Raw genomic sequence first — 18548 nt, 5'->3', positions numbered from 1 at the left:
TCTTCACTGCACACCCCGCTGCTCCGAAACCAACCAAAAATTATGCACCTGAGTGATGAAAAACGCCCCTCTCCAGACGAGCGTTGTGCAACGTTCGTCCATGGCACTATCGGGGCTGCTAAACCTCCCCTCCCAGCCCGTTTACCAGATTTCCCCAAACCTGGTGCCGCCCTCCCTTCCTTCACCGCCGAATATTGTGAAGGTCCTACCCCTGCACACCGTTACTCTTCATACGCCGATGGTTCCCAGACCGTGTACTTCTCGGTCCACGACCTGGTTACCCTCCTTACTGCGCTTTTCTCTGCTACTTTCATTCGCTTTGGCCCGCACCTCGTGCAACAAATCTGCGGTATTCCCATGGGGATATCCCCGGCCCCTTATATTGCGAATCTGTTCCTCGCTTGGCACGAATATAGATTCTTACAGCAATTTTACTCCTCTACTACCTCTTCCCTTAATAAAATTATACTTAAATCTTTTCAGTTCACTAAACGGTACCTCGATGACCTCCTCTCCCTGGGAAACCCACATCTTTCTTCCCTCCTTTTTTACCTATCCGAGTCAGTGGGAACCAACTCCTTGCGAGGTATTTACCCCCATCAGCTTGAAATTCCAGTTCAGCAACACCCCCTTAATAAAACACCATTCTTAGATATCCTTTTAGTCCATTCCGTTCGTAACGGCTGTAGTTGGTATGATACACATCTTTATGATAAGCTACAGCAATCAGCTTTTTCAGATATTCGCCTTTCGCGCTTTGTGCATTCTTCCTCGTCCGTTAATGAAGCAGCAAAACGAAATATTTTCATCAGCCAATTCCGTAGACTACAGCGTAATATCACGGACGCTCACAATTATGCGTCTTTTTTGTTTCTCCTTTTGTTTCTTTTTGTTGTTTGGTTTTCTCGGTTTTTTTTTGTGTTCATGTGTTTTACATTTTTGTTCCTGGCACAACTCATGCTTTGTTTTCACCTCCGCTAATGGCGTCTCCTTCCTATCGTTTCCTTCCTTTCACCTGCTTCATACCCTACTTCCTTATTCTCCTTCCCCTCTACCCTGCCCTTAGTTTTTTGTACTGCTTCTTTCCCTGCCCCTCTTACGTTTACTCTTTTCTTTTCTAGGCACCACGGAGCTGCATGCAAATGCTCCTGGTGCGCACGGTTTGGCGGGAGCCATATGTGGCCCCGACCCACGCACTGTTCTTTGTTTTTTGTTTCTTTTTTTGTTTCTTTTTTTGTTGTTTCTTTGTTTTTTATTTTTGTTCATTGCGTCATCATTCCCTCATCCGGTACGACACTTCGCTTTGTTTTCTCCTTCCTTAAGCGTTTCCTTTTCCTTTCACCTGCTTCATACCCTACTTCCTTATTCTCCTTCCCCTCTACCCTGCCCTTAGTTTTTTGTACTTCTTCTTTCCCTGCCCCTCTTACGTTTACTCTTTTCTTTTCTAGGCACCACGGAGCTGCATGCAAATGCTCCTGGTGCGCACGGTTTGGCGGGAGCCATATGTGGCCCCGACCCACGCACTGTTCTTTGTTTTTTGTTTCTTTTTTTGTTTCTTTTTTTGTTGTTTCTTTGTTTTTTATTTTTGTTCATTGCGTCATCATTCTCTCATCCGGTACGACACTTCGCTTTGTTTTCTCCTTCCTTAAGCGTTTCCTTTTCCTTTCATTTCCCTTTTCAGTCAAAATTTCCTTATTCTCCTTCCCCTCTACCCTGCCCTTAGTTTTTTGTACTTCTTCTTTCCCTGCCCCTCTTACGTTTACTCTTTTCTTTTCTAGGCACCACGGAGCTGCATGCAAATGCTCCTGGTGCGCACGGTTTGGCGGGAGCCATATGTGGCCCCGACCCACGCACTGTTCTTTGTTTTTTGTTTCTTTTTTTGTTTCTTTTTTTGTTGTTTCTTTGTTTTTTATTTTTGTTCATTGCGTCATCATTCTCTCATCCGGTACGACACTTCGCTTTGTTTTCTCCTTCCTTAAGCGTTTCCTTTTCCTTTCATTTCCCTTTTCAGTCAAAATTTCAAATCAGCCAGCCAGCTACTACTATTCCTCAGCAGCATTTGCATGTCCCCTTGTCCTTTATCGCACCCGCCTCACCTCTTTGTTACCCTTTTGTTTTTGCATGTGCCTTTTGCCACTACTTCGGCGGCCTGGCCAGGTGAGTCCAAAAGGTGGTTCGAGCTTCTTTGGTATTTCGCGTTGGCGTCGGTAGGCTAGCCGGAATAGTTTAATTGGGTCGGTCGGGTCAGTCGCGCGTTCTAGTTTTTTTGGGGGGTTGGGAGGAGCACTTGCATACCGGCAGCCTTTCAGTATCAGCAATGCAGCTTTCTCTCCTGGCCAGCAACTTTACGCCACTTTTACGTCAGCACTACCGTAGCGGAACTAAAGATTTTACAAAATAAAGATTTTACCGCAAAATTATGGATTTTAATATATTTTACGGAACGAAGTATTTTACCGCATGCTGGCGGATTTTGCCAAGATTTTACGGTACTCTGGATGATTTCCTGGGATTTTACCGGCCCGCAGAGCTACCCAACCATGCAACACCACTGCCCGCCTCCCTCTCACGCATAAGGGGCTATGAGAATCATCACGACACGTCTCAAACTAAGAATCTCCGAATTGTAAACCCCCATCTGGAAGCCAAGCCACCGTGACACGGCCTCCAAACATCCACCATTCTGTAGCAGCCGCAGAATTCTTATGATTGATGAAGGACGCGAGAGCATTGCCGTACATGGTATGGTATGGCCGGCAGCTTGTCAATGAAGCGGTGTTTGGTGAGCTTGCGCTTGCCCATGCTGCTGCCAGAAATAGGTTGATATAGTGATATGTTACAATATTCTGTATAAAATAGTATAAGAGGTAGTGCCAAAAGCCTGTTGTGCGTGAAGGGCCATATGTATTTTACGGCATCGCTCCGAATTCCCTCCCGGGAACTAAAGATTTTACAGAAAGACTCTGAATTTTGCCAAAACATTTTACCGCATGCAAATAATTATTTAATTTGTAAAATCTTTAGTTCCGCTACCGTATTTTTATCGCCCCCTTCACTACTTTTCTACACCTACTAGTTTACGGTTTGGCTATACTATTCAGCCTTTTTTTCGTCATAGTCGCCACGGACGCCTTTCGGTCAGTTCTTTCGGTTGCTACTATCTTGCTCTGGCAGCAGCTTCAATCGCGTGCGGTTCGTCTTTCCCCTCCCTTCCCCCCTTCCCCCCTCCCACACGCACCACACAACACCACCACCCGCCAATTCACCTCCTAGCGCTGAGCAAGACCCCCCGCCTCCCCGCATCCGCGGGGGGGTGCCCCCCCTATTCCGCACCTAGCGCCTTCTCGAACTGCGGCAGCTTCTGGCAGCGGCCCAGCCAGTCCACCACGGGGGCAAAGTGCCGCTGCAGCTGCCGGCCCAGCACCGACTGGAACAGCGGCGTCAGCGCGGCCGCCACCGCCACGTCAGCCAGGGTCAGGGAGTCGCCCAACTGCACACGAGGGCAGGCCGCGCCGCCGCCGCCGCCACCGCCGCCGCCGCCGCCGCGCGCGCGTGTGTGTATGTATGTGTGTGTGGAAGCGGACAAAAACGGAGGATCTCAGGTTGGCGACTCTTAAGGAGGTACTCTAGGCGGAGAGGCACCCACCGGTGTGTAGCTATACCGGCTATACAATCGGAGGCCGGCCGCGCTTTCCGGGGGACCCTAACCCAGCATCCGGCATCCGGCCTAGCCAACCGTCAAGAGGGACTACCCCCCTTACCCGCGCTGTCCTGATTACCTTAATCCGAGTTAAGAGGTCACCCGCCTGGGTCGGTGGAACCACAAACACACAACAAAGCCACACACCCCTTTCCCATCCTCCTCCAAACCCCCCACCCCACCCCACCCACCAGGAACTCATTCCCCGCCATGAGGTCCACCTTCAGCTGCTCCAGGGCGGTGGTCACATCGGACTTGGCGGCTTCACGGGCCTGAGGGGCAGTTAGAGGGGCAGGTGGAGGGGCAGGTGGGGAGGAGGGAAGAAGCGGACTCCCAAGAAACTAGGGGTCGACAGTTTATCCCCAACAGGTGTCTTACGACAACGAGGATGCGTAATATACAACTATTTTTGGACATGTAATATCTTTTCCTTTTATCCAGGAGCACCTCTCCTCCGCCCCGACCCGACCCGAACCGGCCTCGCCCCCCTGGCCCCTGTTCCCTGGCCCCTGTTCCCTGGCCCCTGTTCCCTGGCCCACCGCGTCATCCGCCTTGGCTGCGAACGGCTCCACCCAGGCCAGCGCCGCGGCCTCACAGCTGGCAGCTAGCTGCAACCACTTGTCGATGGAGCCCTGCGGGGCCGGGGTGGTGGGGTTGGTGGGGGTAAGGGTGGTGAGGGTAAGACTGGTGGGAGTAAGGGTGGTGGGGGGGTAAGACGAACGGGTACTGGCGAATGAAGCAGATACCAGAGATAGAGGGGTGAGGAGGCGGAGATCACCACCACCATGAAGACCATGATGACGTCCTCAGGAGAGAGACATTCTCAGCAAGTCGTTAAGCCGTCATAAACAACGAGCCGGGGTGGCAGAGCGGGACGGAGAGAATGGGGATGCTGCTTACTGGAGCTCGGACGTCGCGCGATGTGGGTTACAGCCAAACACTTCCCACTGGCAAGATGGGTGATAATGATAATACTTGGAAGTAACCCCAAAACGACTCATATCTCCGGAACCAGATCTCCCGAATCCACAAAACCCAATTTCCGAAAAACCCACCGAAAAACCCCAAAAGCTACTACTGCTAATTTCATCATCATTGTCGTCGTCATTATTATTTTTTTATTGTTTGAAGTCATCTGCCAGTCGCTCTCCTTGGCTTCGCCTCCCTCTCTGGACTCACCTGGAGCTCAAGCGGGTAGAGCTTGGTGCTGGGGAGGGCTCCGCCGTGAGAGGCCACTGCGGGGTGTGGGGGAAAGCGTGTGTTTTTTTAGCGGAGCGGTGTGTGTATGTGAGTATGTGTGTGTTTTTAGATTAATCTAAGCTGAGATACGGGAACAAGCAGAAGCAGAAGCACGAATAAAACTGTACCGATGTGACCTCCGTCGTCCAGCGTTGAGTGTGCGTGGAGGGCAGGGGGAGCCGGTGTTTTGAAGACCGGGGTAACACGTGTGCGGTGCACAAGGTGCAAGTTTGGAAAAGGCTGTGAAAGTCCCAAACAGATTTTGGTTCAAATATGAGGAGGGGCGTTCAGATGCGTTTGCGCAAGGAGGTGTGCTGTACTTGGCAGCGTCGCGGGTTGAGGGCTGGGGTGCGGAGGGACCCGGCGGCTTAACGTCCTGACATGACCTGCACATATTTCTCAGACATTTTATGATCCTCAATTTTTTCTGGGGTAGCAGCAGCACATGCGGGGTGCAGATAAAGGTGTAAATATAGGATGGAGTATCTGCAGGATGGAGGAAAGGTGTGGTTTAAAGTAGTATGCTCGATTACTTACAGCACGAGTTGCACTTTTCCTCAGGTTAAAAATTGGGGCTGACAAGAGGCGATGATGATCAGATGCTGGCCAGCAAAATGGCGTCTCCAAGAAGCACCGAAGACCGAATCCCAGAGACCCCGGGGACGGCCGATACCGTATGAAATTGGTCGATACCGTATGAAATTTTATTCTAGGCAAGTTTACCCACCGTAGCGCAAGATGTCGGCTGTACCATGCGCGGTGTGGTCCTCCGCCTTGAGGATGGGTGCCTGGGGACACCACGATGGCACGATTATTCCCGCAAGAACAGCCGATCGCCGGAGCCGCCGTGGAGCTGATTGGACATACGTATTGGAAGGTGCCTAGAAAAAATCTCACTTGCAAGTCGGGGTCCGGCGCGTCCATCGTCAAAGGCTTGTCAAGGAAGGCGCAGGCAATAAGCACGGCCGGCTGGCCTGGATGCCCCGGTGGGGCTTGGATTGTGTACATCCTATACACTTCTCGCGATAGCCTCGTGGGACTGCAAGACAGCTACAAGCGTACCGAGAGAACCGCCGCCGCGATCGGCGGTGCACGAGTAAGAGAAACTACTCCGAATACTAAATAGTTACACCACCAATTGATTTGAAATGCTTCCGAATTTTCAGCTTCGCAGCGATTGACGTGTGCCGTATGTGTACGTGGGTTTGTCGTAACAGTACAATTTAGGTTCGCCACTGTTATTGATACAGAAATGAAATTCTCTAGCAACACGCTATGTAATATGCAAGGTGTTATTGCTTTCGCAGCGTGCCATGAAGTTCAGTTCCAATGGCAAACGGAATAAGCTAACAAATTTACCGTGGTTGCTGCGCTACTGATACCTGAACGACAGCATAGATCTGTATTGCGTCGTGATAGAATGCATTGCAATTGCCTTGAGCGGGCTTGAGCTGGACCGTGAACAGCAGAACACAAGCAACCGGACGTGAAACACCTCTCCACTTGTGGAACTCAAGTGGATACGTAACCAACTTGCTTACACTGCTGGCGGCAGCCAGATATCATAAGGGTCACAGCGGTAAGGAAGAGAAAACCGCGGACTCGGGGTTAGGGTACAAGCTTAGGGCAATGGTTTGCCAACCTCCCAGGCAATAAATTATCCGCAGCATTAAGCAAAGCAACACAACTCAGGCACTTACCAGTCCCTGCATCACTCCACTGCCGGGCGTCCGCAAGTTTAATTTTGGCAGGGTGGTGACGACTGTTCAACGCCAGTCAAGAAGCTGCAACCAGGCGCCAACACGTGGCACCAAATAGAAAAAGCCGCATTTACTGCGCTTTGAACACAGAGTTGATTGTGGGAGGTGCACCAGAAAAACATGTACACGCACATACACATACATCTATTACATGAGGTAGAGACACAGGGTCGCGCGCCCTCAGTCGAGCAGGGGGATACAGTAGCCCCGCACGACCCTCTCCTCCCCCTAGGGGAGAGTGCTTCGTTCATCGTTCCCGTTGGGGTACGGTTATGTGCCCCTGGCCAGCGTCAGGCCTGGATCGACGTTTTAACACACACACACACACACACACACACACACATACACACACATGCATACATCATTAAAATGATTGGTGGTTTTAGCAACTTTATGCATGCAACGTAGCAAAGGGCTGCTTTGACGCTGCTGGAGCGCATGGATGCATAGGTGACGTGACGTGTTCACTCGTGAAGGAGAGGAACACATGTTGTGCGCAGTATGTGTGTTGTGCGCGCCGCCCCATGTTACCCTGTGGATGCACAGATGGCCAAATCCACGGAGGACGGCAGGAAGCGCTTACTGGATAACGTGGTTTACCTCCTACCTTGACTTGTCCTCCAAGAATGGGGTAATGGAGCAATTTCCCCGAAAGTCTTGTATGGGGAAAACTCGGGGATGCTTCATGACATGAGGAGAGGTTGGGTTGCGTGCCGGGAAAGAAAAGCCGAAGTTTTCTCGTAAGGTGTCGAACACCATACCAGGGCAGTGCTTAACACCTAGAACCCCCAAGCCCCTTAGGCGCACTGTCTCTAGTTCCCGAGTTCAAGAATGGTTATATACGTTCTTGCTAAGGTTCCATTTAAAGCTTTGCTGTGTTCTGCTGAAAGTGACTTTCCATCCACTCCTGCTGAAAGCAATTTCCAACCGTTTCAATCCAAATGAAAGGTAACCTTTCGCAATCAGGAAACAAAATGCTGTATTGCAAAGGCCCTGGAATGCGTAATGCATGCCCACTCAAACCTGAAAGCACACAGCCAACAGCGACTAGGGCTTCCCCTCCGAGCTTGAAATTTTTTAATGTTCAACATCTACCTTGTGCACTAGTTCAAAGTATTGTTGTCAAGGACGGCTGAAGGCTGCCACAGGAAGCAGCGGCCGAATCCTTGGGCATCCTCCGAGACACAACAGTTACATGATAAAATCGCAGCGACGTATGTCCGGAGCTGGTAATCCATGGCCATTAGCAGAGTGAACTGTGGGAATGCGCATCTTCATCAACTTTAGCGCGACTGTTTTGATTTTCCTGCGGATTTCCACGTCAGCTTGCGAAAGTGCAGCCATGGAATGGTTCTCTCATTTGATGCGTGCACTGAATTCTTTCTAGATGTTGCTTATGGGCAAAAGTCTCACTGGTTTAACACGATATATCGCCTAGATTATATACGCCGTAACGTCCTAGTTGAACCTTGACTGTGAACCACAGGCGGTGATGGCTTTTTTTCGGTCAAGTCGAGAGCGTCGTAGCGAGGCAATTCATATTGTCGCCCGCCCTCGCCAGAAGGCTGCTCAGTCCGTTGGCAGCACATGTCTGCTGGGATTGTCGCCCCCAGAGGGTCTGGCCTGCTCACCCGTCGAGTCCTTCATCTCGAGCGGGCCAAGAACTAGCATCGACTCGAACTTTTCTGATTTGTCAATTGCCAGCTCTTTTGATTTGCATCCCCACTTCTTGCCGGCACCAACGCCAACGGCCAGCGCATGCAGCCTCGTGCGCCAGCCTTTACCCGACGAGCACGCTTCTTTCTTGAGGAAACTCTTCAGGAAATTGCGCCCTGGACAACCACTGCCAGCTCGCAAGGTTCGTGTTGGGCATCGTCGTCTCTGTCCTTCGTAATTCCGAAAGGGCCCACCCATAACTTGTCATAAGATCTACGGCGTACTTTGCGCATCTACTGACTCTGGCAGCATTTTCCAGGATTCCTCCGTCCTGATCATGGATAGCTCGCCCAATTGCTCCTCCTGCCGCGCACCCCACACGAATTTGCATTGCACATTTTCACTACATTTCGTGCTTCCCTCATCAATATTTTGAGTTAGCTACCGTTCTCGCGCCACTTGTTGTTCTTTTTTTTCACACATAAGCACACTTGTCCCATATATGTACATATGCTATTATTTTTTAATCACACTCGTCACATATACAAATCCCATTCTTTCTTCGATTCTGTTCTTGCATTATTATTATTATTATTATATTGCAGGTGCGACCTCTAGGACGTGGTGGTGTGGGGGAGGTGCACCTAATGGAGCTCGACCTGCCTGACGGCGGCTTGCTGCAGCTCGCACAGAAGGCCATTGTCTGCCGCCGCTACAACGCTGCCCGCCACGCGCGCGAGGTGGCGGCCATGGAAATCGCCGCCGCCTGCCCTTTCGTACTGCGCGTGTACGGCAGCTCACACCCCGGCAAAGCACCCTACGCAGTCTACACGGAGTTTGCACCGCTGGGCTCCCTACACGACCTCATCGAACAGCGCCGTACAGCGGGGTCTGGCCCCGGCGGCGGCCGCGCGCCGTACTTTGACGAGCACGAAATACGCTGGCTGGCGGCACGTGTATTATCGGCGCTGACCCACATCCACCAATTGGGTATGGTGCACCGCGATGTCTCTCCCCACAACATCTACCGCTCCGCATCCGGACACCCCCTCCTGGCGGATTTTGACGCGGCGGAGCTCCTGGACGAGGACGGCCTTGCACACGGACCCGCGGGTCGCATCGCCACGGCGGCTCCCGAGGTGCGCGCCGCGGCGTACGGCGGCGGGTCGTACGGCACCAAGGCCGACATGTGGGGTCTGGGCGCGATGATGCTCGAAATGGTTTCTGATCAGCAGGTGTCGGATGGACCGCGGTTGGAAGGTTGCTCGGAGGAGCTCCGGAACCTGCTGCTGGAGGGACTGCTCGTGCCACAGGTACGTGTGTGTGTATGTGTGTGTGTATGTGTGTGTGTAGTTCAGCAATTGGAATTTTTGCGCAAGCGTTGCAGCTTCTTCTCAACGCACCGTGTGTTTTCCTCGTCGTGTTTTCCTCGGTGTACCGAACGAGGGTGTGACGTACCTCCCTCCCTCCTCCCCCTCTTTGCCCGGCAACATGTTCGCATGTATGTACGCGTATTTATTTCCACGTACGTACGTGTGTGTACGACAGCACAAGCGGCTGGACTCGGCTGGCGCCATGCAACATCCCTTCTTTACGGGTGTGGACTGGCAGAGCCTTGAATTCGAGGAGACGCCGTCGGGGCTGCGGGAGGCCGCGGCGGGGCCATGAACTCTGTTCCGACTTGAGAAGTTCCGAGTCAAAAAGAGCTTGTTGGGGTTGTTTGGGTTATATTTTGAGCGCATATGTATGTATGTGTATGTGTATGTTTGCACTTTCCTGGCCGTGCGTTTGGTGGTTTGGCCGTTGGCATGAACGAATGCACGGGTTCGGGAACACATGCACATTGAGGTGTTGTCGGTCTTGGATGCGTCTCATTGGCGTTCTTCGGCTTTTTTCACTCTTGAGGGGGGGTGCAGCTCTGTGCTGTGCATCAGGAAGTTTCTGTTGTGTTGTTTTCCTTTTTCTTCTCCGTGGAAAATGTCCCAATGGAGAGCTGTGCTGTCGTCTTGTTTATCCGGTTATAAAAGCGAAGCGTTAGTGGAATGCTGGAAAGCTGAAAACTACTGCTGCTGTTGCTATGCTGCTGCTGCTGCTGCAACAGCTGCGACTGGAGATATTTTGCTGATGAAAATCGTGTTTTGAGGAGAGAAGAGATCCCATACTCCTTTTGTATTTTTACTTGTATTATATGCGCCCGCGCGTGCGAATCTTATCTCTCTCCTTATCTCTCTCCTGTGGCCTCTTTTTTGTGCATATTTGTGTTTTGGAAGGGGTTTTGGGTCTCGGTTTCTTCACGACTTTGAAGAAGGTGATGTGGCATGTGGTTTCATTCGCGGGCAGCAGCTTTTTGCCAATACGAGCATACTAAGGAGCGAGTTGACGTTTTTATGATGATGTTTCTGTGGTTTCTTTGGAAGGAAGGAAGCATGCGAGAATACGCAGTCAGAGCATCATCAGAGTCATCGCCATGCTACGTATTGGCAAAGGCAGGGTACAACAATAGGATAGCTGCCGATTTGGTTAGGTGGTAGGTGCGTGTGCTTATGTGGTTTGTGCTTTGCTCGTGTGGGGCATGTGAGCATGTACGGGGCAACTTGGGGAGTTTTGATGATCTCTTATCGCACTCATCGCACAGGTACAGATCATCATCCTTGGCCTCATCTTTGAATGCGCTATATATATTTTACAATAATCTATAGCATAAAGCAGTGTAGGGTTCTTCCTTTTTCCTTGTCTGACTGCCTGGTCTATCTAGAGCTTTTTCGTTTTCCATTCCTCGCCTTTTTTCCGGAATCGTGGTTGGTATCGCTTGAGTTGATGTTGTTACAGGGTGGTACAGTGCCTTGAGTTGTAGGTTGTAGGTTTGGGGTTTGCTTAGTGCTTGATTAGTTGCTTGAAAACTTGAGTAGCAGCAAAAGGCATCAAAGATCTGCGGGCGTCGTCATGGCCCCGACTGTGGCGCCACGCCGTCCAGAGCTCGGAGTCTTGAGGCTGCTGGCGATGTCGCGGCTCGGTCGCGGCTCGCGGGCTGGCGGCATGGACAGCATACTTTCCTGACCCGCCCTGTAAATTTCGCTGCAAGGCAAAGAATAGCAGCAGCAGCAGCAGCAGCAGGAATTTTCTGTGGCGGAGTCTCTGCGATAAGTGGTAAGCGCGCCCTTATGCGATGAGTATGCGAGGAGCTCCCGGCCCTCCGTCTTTCCGCCCGTTGGTCGGTGTTTAGATTTTAATGGAGGGGAAGGGGGAAGGCAGAGGGGGAGGAGGGATCGTGATGAACGTCGTGATGTGGATTGAAGAGCGCGTGTGTGGCGACGCGCGATGAGGAGCATCAGGGGGTTGGATGTTAGTTATCGTTATTGTTGATTGTCGTGTCAAGAGATCTGAGTGATGCCAGGGAATGGAGGAGAGGTGGTTCGGCGCTGATGTCTTGCACTGCCGAGCTTCTAGAGAGCTCGTATTGAAGCTGTTGAATTACTTGATAGGACGCCGATGCACAGTATATTAGACCCGCTAAGCAAGGCCTTAAGCAAAGTACCGAGTTGGTCTATCTGTATGTATGTTGTTACAGGGTGGTTAACTTCGCTAGCGGCCCCCTTTCCCGAGGCAGTCCCTGCTCTCCCCTGCTAGAGGGGCACCCTAATCCGTCACCCCATCCGACTTCAGAATGTATTCGTTGGGTTCGGCAACTCACCACCAGCATCCAACCAAATCTAGCGAATCAACGGCGCACTAACTTAGTTCCTGGTCATCTCGCAAGTTCATATTATCACGTCCTACATCGTCCATATGATGGGGGGCCACCTCCCATTTCAACACTCCTCAAACACCCGGGGAGCCGGCTGGCGGAATTTGAACCCGGGTCGGCCGGGAGCAGAAGTCAGGCCTTAGCCTCTGCCAGCCGCCTGCCTGATCTGTATGTATGTATTCTGCTGGCCACGTTCACCTTTATTTCCAGGAACGTGGTGTTCATCTCTGTTGGTAGGAAAGGAGAGCCGGTACAAGTTCTACTTTTGTACTAACGACCTTACATGGCCAATATTCGTCAAGACGCCAGCCCAGGGCTTATCATCACGTGGTTAGGCCACGTGGTTAGGGTCAGATCTCATGAACCTCCTTACTCCTCGTAAATCCTCCTCGACGTATCCTGCGAAAAACCGCTGTACGACTCGCTAAGGTCCGCTGTACGACTCGCTAGCTCCACAGCTTTAATGTTGTTCGTCCAAGCACCACCCGTGAGCCGTGACTGGCCCCTGCAGCGAAGGCCCAGCAACTCCACAGGTTGCTTCGCCGACCAATAGATCTCAATACGAAAGCCCATCATCTCACCATATCTGGTACTCACACTCACGCTTACAAGGACACGTATATTATATATTTTTTCCCACGTCCTCCACGTTCACAGAAACGCTCCTTGCACCATGGAAACGCATCACGCCCTGCGAAATCTTGTGCAAGGGCTTTCTGCAGTACTGTACGGTCTCACGGAACCCTTGACAAACATTACCGTACTGTCGTTCGGGAGGCGTGGGGAGCATATCAGCAGACCCCTGTTGGCCCTGGCCAAGGCTGTGGACGCGGATAAGGGAAAAGAATGACGCTGACTGCTGCTGGCTATGCGGGTGAGTGCTGGTGATGGGGCTACGCGGAGACCTGTGTGCCTGTGTAAAGCATTACATGTGACGGCGGGGAGGCTTTCATGCCCGGTACCCTCAACACAGGTAGTGTTTGGAAGCGCAGCCAAACCCTGGCCAACAGATCTAGATATATCCAGATGATTCCAAAAGCAGCTGATGGCTTGATGGCTCTTCTGGATGCTTTTTCAGGTACGGCGACCGTCAGCCCATCCTTGCGGAGGCGGGGGTACCTTGCAGAGGTTGTTGGCGGTGATGGTTGTGTGCAACGGCTGTGTTTAAACTGTCCCTCGGCGAAGACAGGCCTGTGCTGGTGAGAGGGATTTCAGCGGTGTGTTCTTGGAGGGAGGGTAGTTGGCTTGGTTGGTTTCCTAATGATGTTTTTGCGGCACGTGAAGAAAGCCCTTTTCGCCTCCATTGGCGCTTTCTGTGCTCCCCGACTGGTGTCGAAGACTACGTGACTTCAAAAGTAACGAGCTCGACATGCTGCAGCTGCGGGTACTTTAACTATTCTTCCGGACGGCGTCTGATGATGCGATCCGCGCCGTATTGGTTTCTAGCCTCTGGAGACGGGGTTACACATACGGTGCATACACATCGCGCTCGCGTCCATGGCCCTCGCGTCGTTATTTTGTGCTTCGCTTATCGTTGCCCAGATACGTGCGTACATACATACAAACATGCGTACATCCGCCGGGGACCGAAGAGGGGAAGGGTGGGGTGCACGCAACAGGGGGGAAACTGCCCCTGGGTGATTGGCTGATGAGTGCTGATGAAAGCGGTTGGCACCTGAGGAAAAAGCAAAGTGGAAAAAAGCAAGCTAATCTAGCAGTTGATATGACTCTATCATTTAAGATTAGAAAAGACTCTGTCATTTAGGATTAGAGAACCCAGCTATCGGTTGGGGCCCTGAGATACCGGCAAGCCATGCGTCGCAGAGTCCATGGTGACAGCGTGACAGCTGCTAGCGATTTGGTGCGCCTTCCGGACAACCAACCAACCAACCAACCAACCTTGGCGGACCCAGGCGATCGGAAACACCCGAATGGCCATTTAAATTAGCAGCGAGGCCACTCGCAGAGCCTTTGGTAGGAGGGGAATTGGCAGCACGATTCGCAGAGCCTTCCCAGCACAATTCGGACTGCACAATACACGGCAGGCGCAGACGCAGACGCGTCCGGGCCATTCGCTGCAGGGTCTGTCGCAGGGCGAGGGGGACGGCAAGCTGCAGGTCCTGCGGCAGGCCAAGCCCCAGGGTCACCCGATCCTGTGAAAGGTGTGAAGGTCACTGTCGATGATGTGGGGTACTGCTGGTGTGTCCTGCTTGGTGCATGCCCTGCACTGTCCTTTGGTTATAGCACCCTAGCTGGCGGTAGGCGGATTTACGTCGCAGTTGGAGCAGGCGGACAGCGTTAGGTTGCCCCCGCCGGCTCCGCAACCTGCCGCCTGCCCTCCAGCTGCTGCTTGAGTCCGCACCATGGCTACCTCCGGTGGGGTGCTGTTATTGAAGGACAGTGCAGGGCATGCACCAAGCAGGATATGCCAGCAGTACCCCACATCATCGACAGTGACCCTCGCACCTTTTCCAGGACGTGATGACGTACTGCAACGCACAAATCCTGGTTCCGTTGCTTGGCGATACGTTAGTCCAGAGTTTCCAGTGCGAGACCTTTGTTGGCTCTATGCATGCGTGTTTTGGTCTTCATAGGACTTTTAAGAGTTGCAAGCAGGACCTCCGGCGGGGAAAGCGTTAGTACAAAGAGCTCTGTTGTATTATCCAATATTAGATTAGACATTTTACTTTTATGTTAAAACATTACGTTCCACAGCTTAATGTTGGCGCGGCTCTTATGCCAAGTAGATATCGACAGGCCCAGGGTAAGACCGCGTCATCCCTTTCTTGATTAGTACAATCATAGTTATGGGTACGGATCAGCACAAGCAGTCTCCTGGCAAAGTTGGCTCTCCGGCGAAAGCTTCGACAAAATCTCCCGCTGCGACAGCCGGGACTAAGGCTGCCAGCGGAACGAGTACAGCACCTGGGCGAGCTCAGCCTTTGAACTCTAGGAAGCCGTCGCCGGGGCCCAAGGGAGATGGTGGCAAGGCAGAGGTCCAGCCACCTACGCCAGCCCGCAGGGCCATGGAAGGGCCGGAGCTGGTTGAACCATCTGAGGCAGAGATCGAGGACCAAATCAAACAACTTTTAATCAGCTCTGCCGACTCCGCCTCATCCCAAGAGCTAACTCTGGTGCGAAGGGTCGGCGGGCGTCCCCTGCTTTTGGCCCTTACAGCCAGCAAGGGCGGCAAGGCTGCCCGCTTACTGATTAACTCTCCCTTCTCCCCAGCACGCTTTACTCTTCCCCTCCTGACGCGCGCTCATCCATGTCCACATCAAACCCCCAGCTACCAACCCACTAGCCCACGCGTCCGGGCCAGCACGTCCCTCGCCGTCCTCTCCAATTCCGCACTGCTTCACCACACCGCCGTGCTCCTGATGTGGGCTATCCGTTATCTCCCCTCGTTCTTGCGCTCTACCCTCCTCCCCCGTCCTCCGCCACACCGGCAGCAGCTCACTTCCCACTTTCTCGCACAACATAATTCCTCCAAACCCCTCAACCCCTGATCGCGAGTCTCGACGTTTTTTTCCTTCTTCTTCTGCCCCAAATCCGGCCCTCTCCCCTCCAAGCTGCATTTTCACGTCTAGTCCATTTCCCGCCTCGATGTGACCCTTTGCTTCTTATATGTAACCTCCAACACAACCCCTCCCTGTATCGGCGTTTTATTCCGTTACGTTTTCAGCATATTCTATTCCCAACCTCATCCCACTCCGTGACCGTGACCGTGACCGCCACCACCACCACCACCGCCGCGACTTCAGGACTTGATCATCCGCTCCCACATCTCCGACGATCCATCTCTCAGCGCTGCACGGCGAGCCGCGAGCGAGGTCTTCCTGCAGCAGCTGACCCACATCCGCCTGGACCGACAACGACTCGCGGCCCTCAACACCGAGGTCCTGCGCCAACTGACATCCGCCACACACCTCTTCCTGCAGCACAACCGCTTAACCGCGACTGGACCGCTAGCGGCACTCCCTGGCCTGAAGTTCCTGGCGCTGGGGCATAACCGGATAGAGAAGGTCAGTAGAAAGGAAGCCCCGGGGGAAGGGTGTGTGGGGAGAGGGGGTGCCCTGTCCCTGCCGACCTCTGACCTCTTGAACTCGTCGGCTCGTGGCATCCGGTCTGAGCCAAAATCCGACGTGGGCCTGATCGGGCCTGTGAGCCCGGCGGCGGCGGCGGCGGCGGCTTAGGAGGACTGCCGTACCACCGCAGTGCCGTACCGGGGTGTCCTAGTCACTATTAACTGAAAGATAATGAAGGGAGGTTGGGGTAGAGAACGTTTTGCAGTCTGTGAAAGGGTTGTGCGGTTTCTCAAACGGGCCAATGGGTGGGTGTATGGATGGATGGGAAAAGAGGGTTCGAGTACTCTGATAGCATCCTAGGAATATGGCCCTTCCCTTTTTTTCCTTCGCATAGATGTTGTGGCGTACTGGCGGTGTTGTGTGCAGGTGGAGGGCCTGTCCAAGCTGACTCAGCTCATGTTCCTGGACCTGTCGTACAACCGGATTACCAGTCTGGACGAGCGTGCCTTGCCGGCCAGTCTTCTCTTCATCAAGGTGGGGTGGCGGCCGGGTGTCAATCAATGAATGGGTTTGTGTGTGTGTATGTGTCACATGATCACATCACCATGACACCACCACACATAAATACATACAAGCACCGGGGTCGATGCGGTGCTGTGAACCCATGATGTAACGTTTCGGAGGTGGAGGTGGGGGTGGGAAGGGGGAAGGGGGAAGGGGAGAGATGCTATTAATGGGCAAGGATGCGGGCACGACCCTAACCCCGCTTGCTGAGCGCTTGCGTGTATACTGAGCGATCTCCAAGGGGGGCCCGGGGGCAGCCCATAAGATCGGATAGTGGAGGGCCTGTGCCGCGAACGTCTTGAGGAAGGGGTGTAGCGCCCCGCTCTGGACACACACTGCTTCGTTACCCCACACCAACAACCCCGTCCGCAGCAGCAACTCTGTTGCCACCACGTGCTGCCAAAGTATCGTGCCTGCCGCGAGAGGAGACATGACATCATTATATATGTATGTATATATGTATGTATATATGTATGTCCTGCGCGGATGGTGCCGATGGCGGCGGCAAAAGCAGCAACAGTTGCAACAGCGGCGGTTGCGACGGCGCGGCGGCGGTGGTGGTGGTGGTGGTAGTAGTCTCCAGAGTCCAGAGTGTGTGCGTCTCTTCCTTTTCTCATTATTTTCGCGAGTGTGCGGTCCGGTGCCATCACAACAACTTTGCTGAGCCCAGGCTGCTTTGGGGGAGCTAAGGGGATATGATAGGCTGAGGGGGTAGGTAGGGTTTAAGAACCACCAAGGAAGACGGAAAAACACAATCCTTTAATGGTTAGAGACGAAATTGTTCTCGTTAGGAGTTCACGAACGGGGACGGAGGAGCGGAGGAACGTAAGAGAATAAAACTCGCAGGTCGGGCAGGTCGTTTGACGGGAGCAAGCTCGTGTTTGCAAAGCCGCAGTATCGCGAAAACGGGGTGCAGCCCCTGTTCAGGCCCTGAGCAGACGCGGCTATTACATCGTCTAGGCAGCGTTAGCATTCTTCGGCTAGATGCTGTTGCGGCGGATTTTGTTGATGCGCTGCTACTGCTACTACGCCATTGTTGCTGCTACTGCTACTGCGCTATTTTTGCTGATACTGCTGCCGCTGCTACTGCTTTGCAGCTGGAGGGCAACCCCTGCGCTGCAGGTCACGCCAACCGCTATTGTCTGCGCCGCGCCCTGAAGGCTCGCTGCCCCCAGCTCCGTCACCTGGACCGCGACCTGGACGAGAATGGGGACGAGATCAGCGACGAAGACGAAGACGACGACGATTACGATGAGGACGACGAAGGAGAGGAGGAAGTCGAGGAGGTGGGAAAGTCGGCGGGCGCCGCAGCCGATGGCCGGGTAGGGTGTGGCTGCGGGGCGTGTATGGGCCGTGGAGAAGCGTTGGAGGAGCTCTCTGTATGTCTCTCTGTATATCTGTATGTTGTTCATCTACGTGGATCACTTACTGCCCGGACTTAGGATTTCTAGCCCCCCAAATACACTTAGGATTTCTAGCCCCCCAAATACACTTAGGATTTCTAGCCCCCCAAATACACTTAGGATTTCTAGCCCCCCAAATACACTTAGGATTTCTACGCCCCCCAAATACACTTAGGATTTCTAGCCCCCCAAATACACTTAGGATTTCTAGCCCCCCAAATACACTTAGGATTTCTAGCCCCCCAAATACACTTAGGATTTCTAGCCCCCCAAATACACTTAGGATTTCTAGCCCCCCAAATACACTTAGGATTTCTAGCCCCCCAAATACACTTAGGATTTCTAGCCCCCCAAATACACTTAGGATTTCTAGCCCCCCAAATACACTTAGGATTTCTAGCCCCCCAAATACACTTAGGATTTCTAGCCCCCCAAATACACTTAGGATTTCTA

The 18548-nt window shown here is 52.9% G+C and overlaps 2 protein-coding genes across 2 annotated transcripts; one reads left to right on the top strand and one right to left on the bottom strand.

Annotated features, from left to right (window-relative positions):
- Nucleotides 1-3322: 3322 nt before the first annotated feature.
- Nucleotides 3323-5947, bottom strand: VOLCADRAFT_117679 (uncharacterized protein; the record flags this gene model as incomplete). Its single annotated transcript, XM_002950715.1, has 7 exons — nucleotides 3323-3490; nucleotides 3762-3806; nucleotides 3892-3972; nucleotides 4240-4332; nucleotides 4880-4935; nucleotides 5667-5727; nucleotides 5837-5947. 7 exons carry the CDS (start codon nucleotides 5945-5947, stop codon nucleotides 3323-3325), a joined length of 615 nt encoding a protein of 204 aa, XP_002950761.1.
- A 3055-nt stretch (nucleotides 5948-9002) lies between these two features.
- On the top strand, nucleotides 9003-10023 carry VOLCADRAFT_91277 (uncharacterized protein; the record flags this gene model as incomplete). Its single annotated transcript, XM_002950813.1, has 2 exons — nucleotides 9003-9668; nucleotides 9904-10023. 2 exons carry the CDS (start codon nucleotides 9003-9005, stop codon nucleotides 10021-10023), a joined length of 786 nt encoding a protein of 261 aa, XP_002950859.1.
- Between the last annotated feature and the right edge of the window lie 8525 nt (nucleotides 10024-18548).

The sequence above is a fragment of the Volvox carteri genome (genome assembly GCF_000143455.1).
Source record: "Volvox carteri f. nagariensis unplaced genomic scaffold VOLCAscaffold_20, whole genome shotgun sequence".
Taxonomy (NCBI): domain Eukaryota; kingdom Viridiplantae; phylum Chlorophyta; class Chlorophyceae; order Chlamydomonadales; family Volvocaceae; genus Volvox; species Volvox carteri.
This window is presented reverse-complemented; position numbering and strand designations above follow the sequence as displayed.